The sequence below is a fragment of the Cherax quadricarinatus genome, chromosome 7 (assembly GCF_038502225.1).
Source record: "Cherax quadricarinatus isolate ZL_2023a chromosome 7, ASM3850222v1, whole genome shotgun sequence".
Taxonomy (NCBI): domain Eukaryota; kingdom Metazoa; phylum Arthropoda; class Malacostraca; order Decapoda; family Parastacidae; genus Cherax; species Cherax quadricarinatus.
Genome location: NC_091298.1, coordinates 65,212,559 through 65,228,342, shown reverse-complemented (window position 1 = coordinate 65,228,342; position 15,784 = coordinate 65,212,559). Strand labels below are relative to the sequence as shown.

At 47.5% G+C, this 15,784-nt stretch overlaps 2 protein-coding genes across 11 annotated transcripts in view; both read left to right on the top strand.

Moving 5' to 3' along the window:
- The window catches only part of Obsc (Obscurin), a gene marked incomplete at its 5' end in the record, with an annotated part of 440,143 nt that overhangs the window by 15,238 nt on the left and 409,121 nt on the right, over positions 1 to 15,784 (top strand).
- The window catches only part of LOC128687061 (uncharacterized), a 67,837-nt gene continuing 63,076 nt past the window's right edge, over positions 11,024 to 15,784 (top strand). The window contains exon 1 of the mRNA XM_070082706.1: positions 11,024 to 15,784. This exon is cut by the window's right edge and continues 41 nt beyond it. Within this exon, the coding sequence (XP_069938807.1) occupies positions 11,790 to 15,784 (3,995 nt within the window). The 5' untranslated portion in view covers positions 11,024 to 11,789.

Here is a 15,784-nt window from a genome sequence, read left to right as displayed (position 1 = left end):
GAGGGGGTCTTGAGAACGGTGAATGTCTCTTTAAGAGGGTAATGGGGTATACTGATGCTGGCATACCTGGAGTACCTGGAGAGGGTTTCCGGGAGGTCATAGCCCCCGCGGCCTGGTCTGTGACCAGGCCTCATGGTGAAACAGGGCCCGATCAAAGGTTCTTGATCAAGAGTACTTGATCCTAGAACTTGAGTCGTGCTTTTCCATTCCTTGAATCCGGCCTTACTGCCTTCTGTTATTTACTCAGGTCACACTGGGGTATTACAGGTCACACTGACCTGTCGGGCCTGTCTCCTCGCCTCTCTTGCCTGTCTCCTCATATCTTCATAATATCCGCCGTCTGGCTTTCTCTTAATTTTCTCTATGTCTTGCATTATTATTTGATAATGGTCCACAAATGACCGAAATGTCGTCTGAAGGACTCTCCAAATTATGGGTTAATTCTGACTGTAGTGTGATGTTTATGCTTCTGTCTACAGCATTGGTAAACCATCATTTAGAAGGAATACATTAAGTTTGAGAACATACAACGAAGACAAATTATTCCCTTTGTATTAAGAATCTTTTGTATTGAAGGTAGTTAAAAGATATCTGCTGTTTGGAGTGACATCTGAAGTGTCGTATCTGCATGCCTCTGGCAAGACAGTGATGGTGTGAATGATGGTGAAAGTTTTTCTTTTTCTAGTCACGCTGCCTCGGTGGGAGACGGCCAGCCGGTTACAAACAAAACAACAGTGAACTTATACTCTCTACGATGACGTAAAATGATCGAAACGAAGGAATGGAAGATAGGAATAAAGAGAGAACATAGGGAAAGACAGACAACAGAGGACCTGGAAGTTCACACCGAGGCTGTCTGCTTAGAGGAGCTATTATCTATTACTGTTTACGAGTCGATAACAGAAAAGCAGAAGGCTCTCTCCCTGTCTTGGGGGTTAGTCAGGAGATATTGGAGTAAGAAATACACACTTTGCATATCTTGGAGTATAATTAAGAGTCTAGAGGAGTAGCCGAGGAGCCTGCCGGCGAGTCTAAGCCCAGCGTTGAACTGAGATGACTGAGATTAAACACTGTGGCCTACGGCTCAGATGTGATGATATCGTGACATCACAGCTAGCAAGGGAGCCTATCTATAAAGTAGCTGGGATTATGTAAGTATACTTCACAAGTAGACAGTGACGCTACTGACATCCTCACCTTCCACTCCCTATATGAATAAGATGTTGAAAATATCTAATTTAGACAGGAGTGACAAGAATCAACTCAAATTAATGAGGTTTGGATTTAGAAAGCTTGTGGGAAAGCATTGGTGTTGGCAGTAGAACTGTAGATGAGTGCAACGTAGTGCCAAGTAGTGTCATTGAGGCTAATAACTAGTGTGGCTTTAAATATAATTGAGGGTTGGAGAGATACATGACTAGGAAGGCTTGGATGTTAGATGTGCCTAGCATGGGAAGGTAGGCCTGTTGCCTAGCATGGGAAGGTAGGCCTACTGCACTGATACTCTATACTCGTGTTCCAGCTTTTATTCTTCGTCTCCTTCTTAATACTACTACTAATAATAATAGAATAATCTTTATTTCTATAAGTAGATGTACAAGGTACATAGACCTGAGATCAGTGACTTACTACTGTGTAGACAGCCTCTTCTGCCTCTTCTGCTTCTTCTTCTTCTTCTTCTGCTTCTGCTTCTTCTGCTTCTTCTTCTTCTTCTTCTTCTGCTTCTTCTGCTTCTTCTTCTTCTTCTTCTCCTCCTCCTCCTTCTCCTCCCATGATGGTTTATAGTGTTGCCACCTCATTTTATCAACAGTTTATGTAGCAAATAAACAGACGTGGCATCTCCCATTTCTTCCCTTCCTTCTCCTTCTCTCCCTTCCCTTTCCTCTACATGTCCATCTCCATCTTCCCTTCTCCTTCTCTCTCCTCTCCCTCTACCTCTATCTCTCCCTCCATCTTTTATCCTTGTCTTCATTCTTTCCTCTATCCTCACTCTGTCTTCCCCTGCCGATAGATCTCTCCCTCCCTTGTCCTCTCTTTTCTCCATCCTCCTCCTCCTCCTCTTCTATCTCTCTCTCTCTCTCCCTTACTCCCATCCCTCTCTTCTCTCTCTTACATCTCCGCCTCTCCCTTATCCCCTTACCTTCCCTCTAAATGCCCTCCCTTCCACTGCAGCTCACTGGAGAGAGAGCATTTGATCCACAATCACAAGGATCCCAGGTTCGATTACCAGGCATGGATAAACATTTGGACAAGTTTCCCTAAACCCCAGATGTTCCTGCCAACCTAGCAGTTAAACTAGATACCGGTGAGTTATGTGACTGTTGTAGGTCCCGCCTAAGGGAAGGTGAATGTGTTAGACACTCCAGTACCTGCTGTTAGACACTCCAGTACCTACTGGAATGATATGCTGCGTTAGTTACTTCAGTACCTGGTGTACCAGGTACCAAGTAAGTCAAATATTAAAGGTAACATGTGCGTAAGTGACTGGTATCTAAGGAAACAGGTGTGTGACAGGTATATAAGGTAACAGGTGTGTAAGTGACAAGTATCTAAGGTAACAGGCATCTAAGGTAGCAGGTGTGTGACATATCTAGGGTGACAGGTGTGTAAATGAGATTCATCTAGGGTAACAGGTGTGTAAGTGACAGGTATCAAATATAACAGGCGTATGTGACAGGTATCTAAGCTAACAGGTGTTTAAGTGACAGGTATCTAGGGTAACAGGTGTGTAAGGTATCTAAGGTAACGGGTGTGTGTGTGACAGATATCTAAGGTGACAGGTGTGTAAGTGGCAGGCATTTAAGGTGACAGGTGTGTAAGTAGCAGGTATCTAAGGTGACAGGTGTATTAGTGAGAGTATCTAAGGTGATATGTAAGAGAGAAGTATTAAAGGTGACAGGTGTGTAAGTGGCAGGTATCTAAGGTGACAGGTGTGTAAGTGAGGTATCTAAGGTGACAGGTGAGTAAATGACAGGTATCTAAGGTGACAGGTGTGTAAGTGGCAGGTATCTAAGGTGACAGGTGTATAAGTGGCAGGTATCTAAGGTGACAGGTGTGTAAGTGACAGGTATCTAAGGTGACAGGTGTATAAGTGACAGGTTTCTAAGGTAACAGGTGCGTAAGTGGCAGGTATCTAAGGTGACAGGTATGTAAGTGGCATGTATCTAAGGCGACAGGTGTGCAAGTGGCAGGTATCTAAGGTGACATGTGTGCGTAAGTGGCAGGTATCTAAAGTGACAGGTGTGTAAGTGGCAGGTATCTAAGGTGACAGGTGTGTAAGTGGCAGATATCTAAGGTGACAGGTGTGTAAGTGGCAGGTATCTAAGGTGACAGGTGTGTAAGTGGCAGGTATCTAAGGTGACAGGTGTGTAAGTGACAGGTATCTAAGGTGACAGGTGTGTAAGTGACAGGTATCTAAGGTGACAGGTAAGTGGCAGGTATCTAAGGTGACAGGTGTGTAAGTGACAGGTATCTAAGGTGGCAGGTAAGTGGCAGGTATCTAAGGTGACAGGTGTGTAAGTGACAGGTATCTAAGATGACAGGTGTGTAAGTGACAGGTATCTAAGGTGACAGGTGTGTAAATGGCAAGTATCTAAGGTGACAGGTGTGTAAGTGGCAAGTATCTAAGGTGACAGGTGTGTAAGTGGCAGGTATCTAAGGTGACAAGTGTGTAAGTGACAGGTATCTAAGGTGACAGGATGTAAGTGACAGGTATCTAAGGTGACAGATGTGTAAGTGACAGGTATCTAAGGTGACAGGTGTGTAAGTGGCAGGCATCTAAGGTGACAGGTGTGTAAGTGACAGGTATCTAAGGTGACAGGTGTGTGACAGGTATCTAAGGTGACAGGTGTGTAAGTGGCAGGTATCTAAGGTGACAGGTGTGTGACAGGTATCTAAGGTGACAGGTGTGTGACAGGTATCTAAGGTGACAGGTGTGTAAGTGGCAGGTATCTAAGGTGACAGTGTGTAAGTGGCAGTTATCCAAGGTGACAGTGTGTGACAGGTATCTAAGGTGACAGGTGTGTAAATGACAGGTATCTAAGGTGACAGGTGTGTGACAGGTATCTAAGGTAATAGGTGTGTAAATGGCAGGTATCTAAGGTGACAGTGTGTAAGTGACAGGTATCTAAGGTGACAGGTGTGTAAGTGGCAGGTATCTAAGGTGACAGGTGTGTAAGTGGCAGGTATCTAAGGTGACAGGTGTGTAAGTGACAGGTATCTAAGGTGACAGTGTGTGACAGGTATCTAAGGTGACAGGTGTGTAAGTGGCAGGTATCTAAGGTGACAGGTATCTAAGGTGACAGTGTGTGACAGATATATATGGTGACAGGTGTGTAAGTGGCAGGTTTCTAAGGTGACAGGTGTGTAAGTGGCAGGTATCTAAGGTGACAGGTGTGTAAGTAACAGGTATCTAAGGTGACAGTGTGTGACAGGTATCTAAGGTGACAGGTGTGTAAGTGGCAGGTATCTAAGGTGACTGTGTGACAGGTATCTAAGGTGACAGGTGTGTAAGTGGCAGGTATCTAAGGTAACAGGTGTGTAGGTGGCAGGTATCTAAGGTGACAGGTGTGTAAGTGACAAGTGTCTAAGGTGACAGGTGTGTAAGTGGCAGGTATCTAAGGTGACAGGTGTGTAAGTGACAGGTATCTAAGGTGACAGGTGTGTAAGTGGCAGGTATCTAAGGTGACAGGTGTGTAAGTGATAGGTATCTAAGTTGACAGGTGTGTAAGTGGCAGGTATCTAAGGTGACATGTAAGTGACAGGTATCTAAGGTGACAGGTGTGTAAGTGGCAGGTATGTAAGGTGACAGGTGTGTAGGTGGCAAGTATCTAAGGTGACAGGTGTGTAACTGGCAGGTATCTAAGGTGACAGTGTGTGACAGGTATCTAAGGTGACAGGTGTGTAAGTGGCAGGTATCTAAGGTGACAGGTGTGTAGGTGGCAAGTATCTAAGGTGACAGGTGTGTAAGTGACAGGTATCTAAGGTGACAGGTGTGTAAGTGGCAGGTATCTAAGGTGACAGGTGTGGAAGTGACAGGTATCTAAGGTGACAGGTGTGTAAGTTGCAGGTATCTAAGGTGACAGGTGTGTAAGTGGCAGGTATCTAAGGTGACAGGTGTGTAAGTGGCAGGTATCTAAGGTGACAGGTGTGTAAGTGGCAGGTATCTAAGGTGACAGGTGTGTAAGTGGCAGGTATCTAAGGTGACAGGTGTGTAAGTGACAGGTATCTAAGGTGACAGGTGTGTAAGTGACAGGTATCTAAGTTGACAGGTGTGTAAGTGGCAGGTATCTAAGGTGACATGTAAATGACAGGTATCTAAGGTGACAGGTGTGTAAGTGGCAGGTATCTAAGGTGACAGGTGTGTAGGTGGCAAGTATCTAAGGTGACAGGTGTGTAAGTGGCAGGTATCTAAGGTGACAGTGTGTGACAGGTATCTAAGGTGACAGGTTTGTAAGTGGTAGGTATCTAAGGTGACAGGTGTGTAAGTGGCAGGTATCTAAGGTGACAGGTGTGTAAGTTGCAGGTATCTAAGGTGACAGGTGTGTAAGTGGCAGGTATCTAAGGTGACAGGTGTGTAAGTGACAGGTATCTAAGGTGACAGGTGTGTAAGTTGCAGGTATCTAAGGTGACAGGTGTGTAAGTGGCAGGAATCTAAGGTGACAGGTGTGTAAGTGACAGGTATCTAAGGTGACAGTGTGTGACAGGAATCTAAGGTGACAGGTGTGTAAGTGGCAGGAATCTAAGGTGACAGGTGTGTAAGTGACAGGTATCTAAGGTGACAGGTGTGTAAGTGACAGGTATCTAAGGTGACAGGTGTGTAAGTGACAGGTATCTAAGGTGACAGGTATCTAAGGTGACAGGTGTGTAAGTGACAGGTATCTAAGGTGACAGGTGTGTAAGTGACAGGTATCTAAGGTGACAGGTGTGTGACAGGTATCTAAGGTGAAAGGTGTGTGACAGGTATCTAAGGTGACAGGTGTGTAAGTGACAGGTATCTAAGGTGACAGGTGTGTGACAGGTATCTAAGGTGACAGGTGTGTGACAGGTATCTAAGGTGACAGGTGTGTAAGTGACAGGTATCTAAGGTGACAGGTGTGTAAGTGACAGGTATCTAAGGTGACAGGTGTGTGACAGGTATCTAAGGTGACAGGTGTGTAAGTGACAGGTATCTAAGGTGACAGGTGTGTAAGTGACAGGTATCTAAGGTGACAGGTGTGTAAGTGACAGGTATCTAAGGTGACAGGTGTGTAAGTGACAGGTATCTAAGGTGACAGGTGTGTAAGTGACAGGTATCTAAGGTGACAGGTGTGTGACAGGTATCTAAGGTGACAGGTGTGTGACAGGTATCTAAGGTGACAGGTGTGTAAGTGACAGGTATCTAAGGTGACAGGTGTGTGACAGGTATCTAAGGTGACAGGTGTGTGACAGGTATCTAAGGTGACAGGTGTGTAAGTGACAGGTATCTAAGGTGACAGGTGTGTAAGTGACAGGTATCTAAGGTGACAGGTGTGTGACAGGTATCTAAGGTGACAGGTGTGTAAGTGACAGGTATCTAAGGTGACAGGTGTGTAAGTGACAGGTATCTAAGGTGACAGGTGTGTGACAGGTATCTAAGGTGACAGGTGTGTAAGTGACAGGTATCTAAGGTGACAGGTGTGTGACAGGTATCTAAGGTGACAGGTGTGTGACAGGTATCTAAGGTGACAGGTGTAGGAAGGTTGAATATATTTGTGTCAGTAATCTGAACTGAAAGTCTCAGATGTGTTCAGTAAGAAGCTTATTTCCATATTTTTAATACCCATGCATGGTGCAACTGGTAGTGGTGAAACTGGTAGTGTTGAAACTGGTAGTGGTGAAACTGGTAGTGTTGAAACTGGTAGTGGTGAAACTGGTAGTGTTGAAACTGGTAGTGGTGAAACTGGTAGTGTTGAAACTGGTAGTGTTGAAACTGGTAGTGATGAAACTGGTAGTGATGAAACTGGTAGTGTTGAAACTGGTAGTGTTGAAACTGGTAGTGGTGAAACTGGTAGTGTTGAAACTGGTAGTGTTGAAACTGGTAGTGTTGAAACTGGTAGTGTTGAAACTGGTAGTGTTGAAACTGGTAGTGTTGAAACTGGTAGTGTTGAAACTGGTAGTGTTGAAACTGGTAGTGGTGAAACTGGTAGTGTTGAAACTGGTAGTGTTGAAACTGGTAGTGTTGAAACTGGTAGTGTTGAAACTGGTAGTGGTGAAACTGGTAGTGTTGAAACTGGTAGTGTTGAAACTGGTAGTGTTGAAACTGGTAGTGTTGAAACTGGTAGTGTTGAAACTGGTAGTGTTGAAACTGGTAGTGTTGAAACTGGTAGTGATGAAACCAGTAGTGTTGAAACTGGTAGTGATGAAACCAGTAGTGGTGCAGCTTGTTGTAGTGGAACTGGTAGTGGTGAAACTGGTAGTGTTGAAACTGGTAGTGGTGAAACTGGTAGTGTTGAAACTGGTAGTGATGAAACTGGTAGTGTTGAAACTGGTAGTGATGAAACTGGTAGTGTTGAAACTGGTAGTGATGAAACTGGTAGTGTTGAAACTGGTAGTGATGAAACTGGTAGTGTTGAAACTGGTAGTGATGAAACTGGTAGTGTTGAAACTGGTAGTGATGAAACCAGTAGTGTTGAAACTGGTAGTGATGAAACCAGTAGTGTTGAAACTGGTAGTGTTGAAACTGGTAGTGATGAAACTGGTAGTGTTGAAACTGGTAGTGTTGAAACTGGTAGTGTTGAAACTGGTAGTGATGAAACTGGTAGTGTTGAAACTGGTAGTGATGAAACTGGTAGTGTTGAAACTGGTAGTGTTGAAACTGGTAGTGTTGAAACTGGTAGTGTTGAAACTGGTAGTGATGAAACTGGTAGTGTTGAAACTGGTAGTGTTGAAACTGGTAGTGTTGAAACTGGTAGTGATGAAACTGGTAGTGTTGAAACTGGTAGTGATGAAACTGGTAGTGTTGAAACTGGTAGTGTTGAAACTGGTAGTGTTGAAACTGGTAGTGATGAAACTGGTAGTGTTGAAACTGGTAGTGTTGAAACTGGTAGTGATGAAACTGGTAGTGTTGAAACTGGTAGTGATGAAACTGGTAGTGGTGAAACTGGTAGTGTTGAAACTGGTAGTGATGAAACCAGTAGTGTTGAAACTGGTAGTGTTGAAACTGGTAGTGTTGAAACTGGTAGTGATGAAACTGGTAGTGTTGAAACTGGTAGTGATGAAACTGGTAGTGGTGAAACTGGTAGTGTTGAAACTGGTAGTGATGAAACCAGTAGTGTTGAAACTGGTAGTGATGAAACTGGTAGTGGTGAAACTGGTAGTGTTGAAACTGGTAGTGATGAAACCAGTAGTGTTGAAACTGGTAGTGTTGAAACTGGTAGTGTTGAAACTGGTAGTGATGAAACTGGTAGTGTTGAAACTGGTAGTGATGAAACTGGTAGTGTTGAAACTGGTAGTGTTGAAACTGGTAGTGTTGAAACTGGTAGTGATGAAACTGGTAGTGTTGAAACTGGTAGTGTTGAAACTGGTAGTGATGAAACTGGTAGTGTTGAAACTGGTAGTGATGAAACTGGTAGTGGTGAAACTGGTAGTGTTGAAACTGGTAGTGTTGAAACTGGTAGTGATGAAACTGGTAGTGTTGAAACTGGTAGTGTTGAAACTGGTAGTGTTGAAACTGGTAGTGATGAAACCAGTAGTGTTGAAACTGGTAGTGATGAAACCAGTAGTGTTGAAACTGGTAGTGATGAAACCAGTAGTGGTGCAGCTTGTTGTAGTGGAACTGGTAGTGGTGCAGCTGGTAGTGGTGCAGCTAGTAGTGGTGCAGCTGGTAGCAGTGGAACTGGTAGTGGTGCAGCTGGTAGTGGTGCAGCTAGTAGTGGTGCAGCTGGTAGCAGTGGAACTGGTAGTGGTGCAGCTGGTAGTGGTGCAGCTGGTAGCAGTGGAACTGGTAATGGTGCAGCTGGTAGCAGTGGAACTGGTAGTGGTGCAGCTGGTAGCAGTGGAACTGGTAATGGTGCAGCTGGTAGCAGTGGAACTGGTAGTGGTGCAGCTGGTAGTGGTGCAGCTGGTAGCAGTGGAACTGGCAATAGTGCAGCTGGTAGTGGTGCAGCTGGTAGTAGTGGAACTGGTAGTGGTGCAGCTAGTAGTGGTGCAGCTGGTAGTGGTGCAGCTGGTAGTGGTGCAGCTGGTAGTGGTGCAGCTGGTAGTAGTGTAACTGGTAGTGGTGCAGCTGGTAGTTGTGCAGCTGGTAGTGGTGCAGCTGGTAGCAGTGGAACTGGTAGTGGTGCAGTTGGTAGTGGAACTGGTAGTGGTGCAGCTGGTAGCAGTGGAACTGGTAGTGGTGCAGCTGGTAGTATTGGAACTGGTAGTGGTGCAGCTGGTAGTAGTGGAACTGGTAGTGGTGCAGCTGGTAGCAGTGGAACTGGTAGTGGTGCAGCTGGTAATAGTGGAACTGGTAGTGGTGCAGCTGGTAGTAGTGAAACTGGTAGTGGTGCAGCTGGTAGTAGTGGAATTGGTAGTGGTGCAGCTGGTAGTGGTGCAGCTGGTAGTAGTGGAACTGGTAGTGGTGCAGCTGGTAGTAGTGGAAGTGGTAGTGGTGCAGCTGGTAGTAGTGGAACTGGTAGTGGTGCAGCTGGTAGTAGTGGAACTGGTAGTGGTGCAGCAGGTAGTAGTGGAACTGGTAGTGGTGCAGCTGGTAGTGGTGCAGCTGATAGTCGTGCAGCTGGTAGTAGTGGAACTGGTAGTGGTGCAGCTGGTAGTGGTGGAACTGGTAGTGGTGCAGCTGGTAGTAGTGGAACTAGTAGTAGTGAAACTGGTAGTAGTGGAACTGGTAGTGGTGCAGCTGGTAGTGGTGCAGCTGGTAGCAGTGGAACTGGTAGTGGTGCAGCTGGTAGTAGTGGAACTGGTAGTGGTGCAGCTGGTAGTAGTGGAACTGGTAGTGGTGCAGCTGGTAGTAGTGGAGCTGGTAGTGGTGCAGCTGGTAGTAGTGGAACTGGTAGTGGTGCAGCTGGTAGTGGTGCAGCTGGTAGTGGTGCAGCTGGTAGTAGTGGAACTGGTAGTGGTGCAGCTGGTAGTGGTGCAGCTGGTAGCAGTGGAACTGGTAGTGGTGCAGCTGGTAGTAGTGGAACTGGTAGTGGTGCAGCTGGTAGTAGTGGAACTGGTAGTGGTGCAGCTGGTAGTGGTGGAACTGGTAGTGGTGCAGCTGGTAGTAGTGGAACTGGTAGTGGTGCAGCTGGTAGTGGTGCAGCTGGTAGTAGTGGAACTGATAGTGGTGCAGCTGGTAGTAGTGGATCTGGTAGTGGTGGAACTGGTAGTAGTGGAACTGGTAGTGATGCAGCTGGTAGTGGTGCAGCTGGTAGTGATGCAGCTGGTAGCAGTGGAACTTGTAGTGGTGCAGCTGGTAGTAGTGGAACTGGTAGTGCTGCAGCTGGTAGTAGTGGAACTGGTAGTGGTGCAGCTGGTAGTAGTGGAACTGGTAGTGGTGCAGCTGGTAGTGGTGCAGCTGGTAGTAGTGGAACTGGTAGTGGTGCAGCTGGTAGCAGTGGAACTGGTAGTGGTGCAGCTGGTAGTGGTGCAGTTGACACATTGGAGATCCAGGTTCGACCGTCACTGTGTTCCTTTGTTTTTCTATTGCTTTGTTTAGAGTATTTTGAATTTTTTGGTGATAGTGTTTACTAGAGTGGTGGTGGTGGTTGTGGTGGTGGTGGTGGTGGTGGTCGTGGTGGTGGTGGTGGTGGTGGTGGTGGTGGAGGTGGTGGTGGTGGTGGTGGTGGTGGTGGTGGTGGTGGCGGCCATGGTTGCTGATAGTTATGGTAATGATGGTGGTGGGGATGGTGGTGGTGCATGTGATTCTGAGGGGTGACTTTGGTTGGTTAGGTGGCATTGGTGGTGGAGTGATGATGGTAGTTTGGGAGGTGGTGGTGATGGTAGTGATAGTGGTATTAGTGATGATTGTGATATGGGTGTGTTGGTGGTAGCGGTGATGGTGGTGGTGGTGACGGTGGTGGCAGCAGAGGTCGGAGCACTGAGGCACTGTTTCAGGTGCCAAGATTTTCCCTGTGGTGAGGGTCGGCAGCGTGTTGGAGTGCCGGCGGTGATGCCCACACCGGCCGCTGTGCCCAGTTGGCGCTTTACTCTGGCACCTCATACCCACGGAACATGTGACACCGTCCGTGGCCCTCCCGTGGCATCGTCTGTGGCCCTCCCGTGGCATCGTCCGTGGCCCTCCCGTGGTATCGTCCGTGGCCTTTTCCCTGCGTCTCAACTGGTGGAGGCCTTAGACCTAAGTCCTCAAGGGATTCAACACCAAGATGCGAATTTGGGACAGTTGAAGATCTTGCTAGCCGAACAGTGTTTCTGTGAACCAACAGTGTTTTTGTAGTTGCTGAAGCCGATGTGTTTAGGTGTATTTCGTACGAGGTGTTGTGACGGGGGGAGGCAGGGAGCCATGTTTGTTCGTGGCAGCTAGAGGTTGGAAGTGAGGGCTATTGGATAAGTCTTCCCTGAGAGTGAGGGGAGAGCGAGGGATACTCGTATCTCTAAAGAGGGAGAGGAAAAGAAAGAAAAAAGCAGGAAGTGATTAGCCCGGGTAAAAAATAGCGTGAGGTTGGTTACTGTGATAGCCTGAGAGCTGTTGAGACTCAGGGGAAAAATAAAAAAAGTTTGCCCTGCACGTGGAGGGTCGCCAGTGTTGCTGTGAGAGGGACTTTTGTTTGAGCTTCCGGTGAGAAGACATCACTGCCAGTGTCACCACCAGTGTCACCACCACCGCCACCATGACGACCTTCTGTCGCATCACCGGTTGCGCTCGCAACCTGCCCAAGCCTTGCTACTTCCCGCTGTTGCCGCCCATCACTCCCGCCGAGGCTAAAAAACTCTGTCGAATCACCGGCAAGGCGTCAGAAATACACAGCTACTCACCCATTATCGCCTTCGGTAAGCCAGTTCGCTTCGACGGCACAGAAGGATGCAAAATTACCAAACACGAGAGTCTAGTCTACGTGCGTCCTGTGTTTGAGAAAACTAAGGAAAATGAGAAATCTTATTCCTATCTAGAAAACCTTCTCAAGAAGATGAAAGGTAAACTTAAGAAGCGACCCGAAGGTGAGCTGGAGTTTGTTTATCATCTTTCAGAGCAGAAGACTAACTTGATAGTGCCTTGTGAGATGGAGGAAGCTATCAGGACGGGGGAGCTGGAGGCAGTCTCCATGAGCAAGGATAGCAAGTTTGTCAATGTCAAGATCAAACAAGGACGTATTATCAAGATGAATCTCAGGGTCATTCAGTTCTCCGAGATTAACGAGAGAAATGATCTGTTTTATGGGCGCGGGCAAAACAAGGATGTTCTGGAGGAGCAACAGGAGATCCTCAATGAGAGGAACAAGAGGAAAGCCAACACCATGGCCAGAAAACAGCGTTTCGAAGCTCTCGATGCTAAAGCCGAGGCAGACGAACTGAGAGACACTGTGAGACCTCCTTACAACAAACCCAGAGTCAAGTTCAATGCAAAACAACGAGCAGAGAAACTAGCCAGGATGGAGGCGATGATGAGGGAACAGGCAACAAACAGGGCCATTCTCCTACCTAAGCTTGATACTAAAAAGATGCAAGACGAACAATTGCAGTACGAGAGGATGCTTGCGGACATCATGAAGGCTCAGGTGTCCTCAATTAACGTAACAGTCCTTGCATCGGGCTTAGACTGGCACGCAGCGAACGAGGCCGAGAATGCCGGCTTTGACTGGGACAGTTTCCCGCACGAGGAATGGATCGATCCAGTTGAGATCGTGGAGACACAAGTGGCAAAAGAAGAAGTACTGATGAGGGAAGATGTGACCAACCTTGAAATTGTTGTCTCTGTGGAAACTGTCAAACCCGCGCTACCGATGCCGGAGGATGTGGCAAAGAGAATGTGTAACTTGAAGGAAGATGTCCTTAAGAAGACCGAGCATGTTACAGAGACTCTGAAGTCTGTGAGAGAAGCTGAAATAATCCCAACGTTCAGCGATATCAGCAAGATTGCAGCTGGAATTGAGACGGCGGAGGTGGGATACCTAGTCACGAAGGAGGATAAAGCCGAGTTTGTAACTAAAGTTGATTATAATGAGAATGAAAAACAGGCTGTATCCGGAGCCTTGGTTGAAGTAGATGAGAAGAAGAAATTCGTGGCAGGTCAGATCATCAAACTTGCTGATCAGGAGGCCTTTGTTGCCGGCCAGACAGTGGAGACCCTACAAGGGAAGAAGTTTGTGCCAGGTCAGACTATCATAAACAAGAATGGTGACATCAGTTTCTTGCCTGGTCAGTGTATTAAGTCACCTGATGAAAATGTAAACTTTGTTGCTGGTCAGATATTCAATAGTCCCAATGGTCCGAAGTTCGTGGCTGGTCAGGTGATGGATCGCGGCGATGGTAATTCAGTTTTTATCACCGGTCAGACAATCAATACCGAGGAGGGTCCAAAATTCAGTCCAGGCGAGGTGACGGTAGATGCGTATGGAGAGGAGCTGTTTGTGCCAGGTATGAAGATGCCCACCGTAGACGGCGAGAAGTTCGTCACGGGTCAAGCTTTCCAGACCGAAGAGGGGCTTACCTTCAAGCCAGGTCAGATAATGGACACTATCGAGGGTCCAACGTTTGTTCCCGGTAAGACCTTCGATACTCCAGAGGGTAAGAAATTCATCAAGGGTGACCTGGTGCAAGACGAGGAAGGCAAACTCAAGTTTGAGCATAGGCCCTTCGAAGTGCCCAAGATCAGCGAGTGGTTGGTAATCCCTAATAAGGAACTCCAACCTCTAGCCGTGGCTGACAGGAACGTGGCCGGATTCACCGTCAATCCCACGAACACGGACAGTATTCTGGTAGGGGAGAGATTGTATGGAGACATGGTGGAGACCCAGAAAGCGGTACAATTCTACCTCACTGGCAAAATGCCCAATGATATCTCTCCGGATTCTAAAGTCATTCCGGGTCAACTTATCGTCAATGAAGTGGATAAGAGGTTCATCCCTGGTAAACTGATGACCACTGCTGACGGTGAGAGGTTCGTGCCAGGTCAAACGGTCAACACGAGTCATGGGGAGGAGTTCATCCCAGGTCAGATTGTCGAGAGCTCAGATGGTCCAAAGTTTGTACCAGGGCAGGTCGTGATGACTTCAAAGGGTGAGAAGTTCGTACCAGGTCAGGTCATTGTGGAGGACGATGGCCCAAAATTCGTCCCAGGTCAGATCATCCAGACGAAGAATGGAGCCACCTTTATCCCTGGACAGATGATGAGTACAGATGAAGGTCAGCTCTTCGTTCCAGGTCAGTTGGTGGAGACAAACGCTGGACCCCGCTTCGTACCAGGTCAGGTCGTGGAAAGCCCTGAGGGACCGAAGTTTATCCCCGGCACCATCATTGAGACAGACGAAGGGTTGAAGTACGTTCCACCAGATGCAGACGAAATCGACGAGGACTTCCAGATCTCCTTCCAGGGCTTCGAGATCAGCGAAGAGGAATTGGCTCTTTTAATGACAAATCCCACAGACACACGTCCTCACTCCCCCATCATGAGCGAGGAGGGCCTTATAGATTCAGCCACGCTGAAGAAACTGGCCATGGATACCGTCTTTGTCCATGGCGTGACTCCAGAACCACCTCCTCCCTTGCCAGAAAAGAAGAAAAAGAAGAAAAAGGCACGAGTGCAGCTGGATGCTGTGGAGGAAGATGGAAAAGAAGAGGTTGAGGAGCCAGACGATGGGACAGATAAGGTTGACGTTTTGCTGAGATTCATCAGGGCCTCGACGAGTATGTCTCAGACGAGACGAGCTAAAGAGATGAAGAAGCTCTCCAGGCTGCTTGGAGAGCGAGAGTACGATAATATGACACTCTTGCAGGTGGATGCCATGGCCCACATCCTGTCCACAGTCAATGGCACGGGAGAGGTAGTTCGTGTGTTCTTGGGTGAGAACGAACAGCTAATTAGCGACATCGTTGACTACGTCGATTCCACCGACACGGACTCCATCAGCAGGAATGACCAGGCTAAGCGAACCCTTAGGAAAGCTGTTCAGAGAGTTGTGGCAAAATACTGCGACAAAGAGATTGATGATATCATCCACCTCCTGAACATCAATCCCGAGAATCTCCTGACTGACACACGAATCCAGGTGCTACTGACGGAGGCTGTCGGCATCGTTTGCGTCACTGGCAACGTGGAAGTCGCCGCTATGTTGGAGCGATTCATCTCGGAGCCTTCAGACCCCAACGCTCTCAGAGACAACCCAGACGTGGTCTCTGTCCTCCGCCAGTTGGTAGTTCTTCACAAAATTGCAGAACGTGACACAGACGTGGCTAAAATGCTACAGGTCCTGCAGACTAACCCCGAGGGACTGAAAGACCGGAGGAAAATCAGAGAACTACTGAAGAACGCCAACCTGCTGCTGAGACTGCCCAAAGTGGAAGGAGAAGACGTGGCGTCCTTTGACCTCCGTCACGTGGCGTCTTCAAAGGACATTCCCACCAAGATCTTTGAGCAGATCCGCGAGGACAGGAAGGAAGCCGACAAGTTCATCGATATGCTTCCTGACGAACTCTTCCGGGAGATCCTACAAGACAAGCGCTGCGGGGAGTCCTTCCTGGAGACTCTCGACTCAGAGAAGGCCAGCAAAGCTAAATCTGAGCTACACAAATTCAAGAAAGGAATGGCCATTGTGATAACGAAGGACGACATGCAGGCTGTCATTCCCAAGGAGTTCGCTCGCTCCATCTGCTACGGCATCGTCCCTTA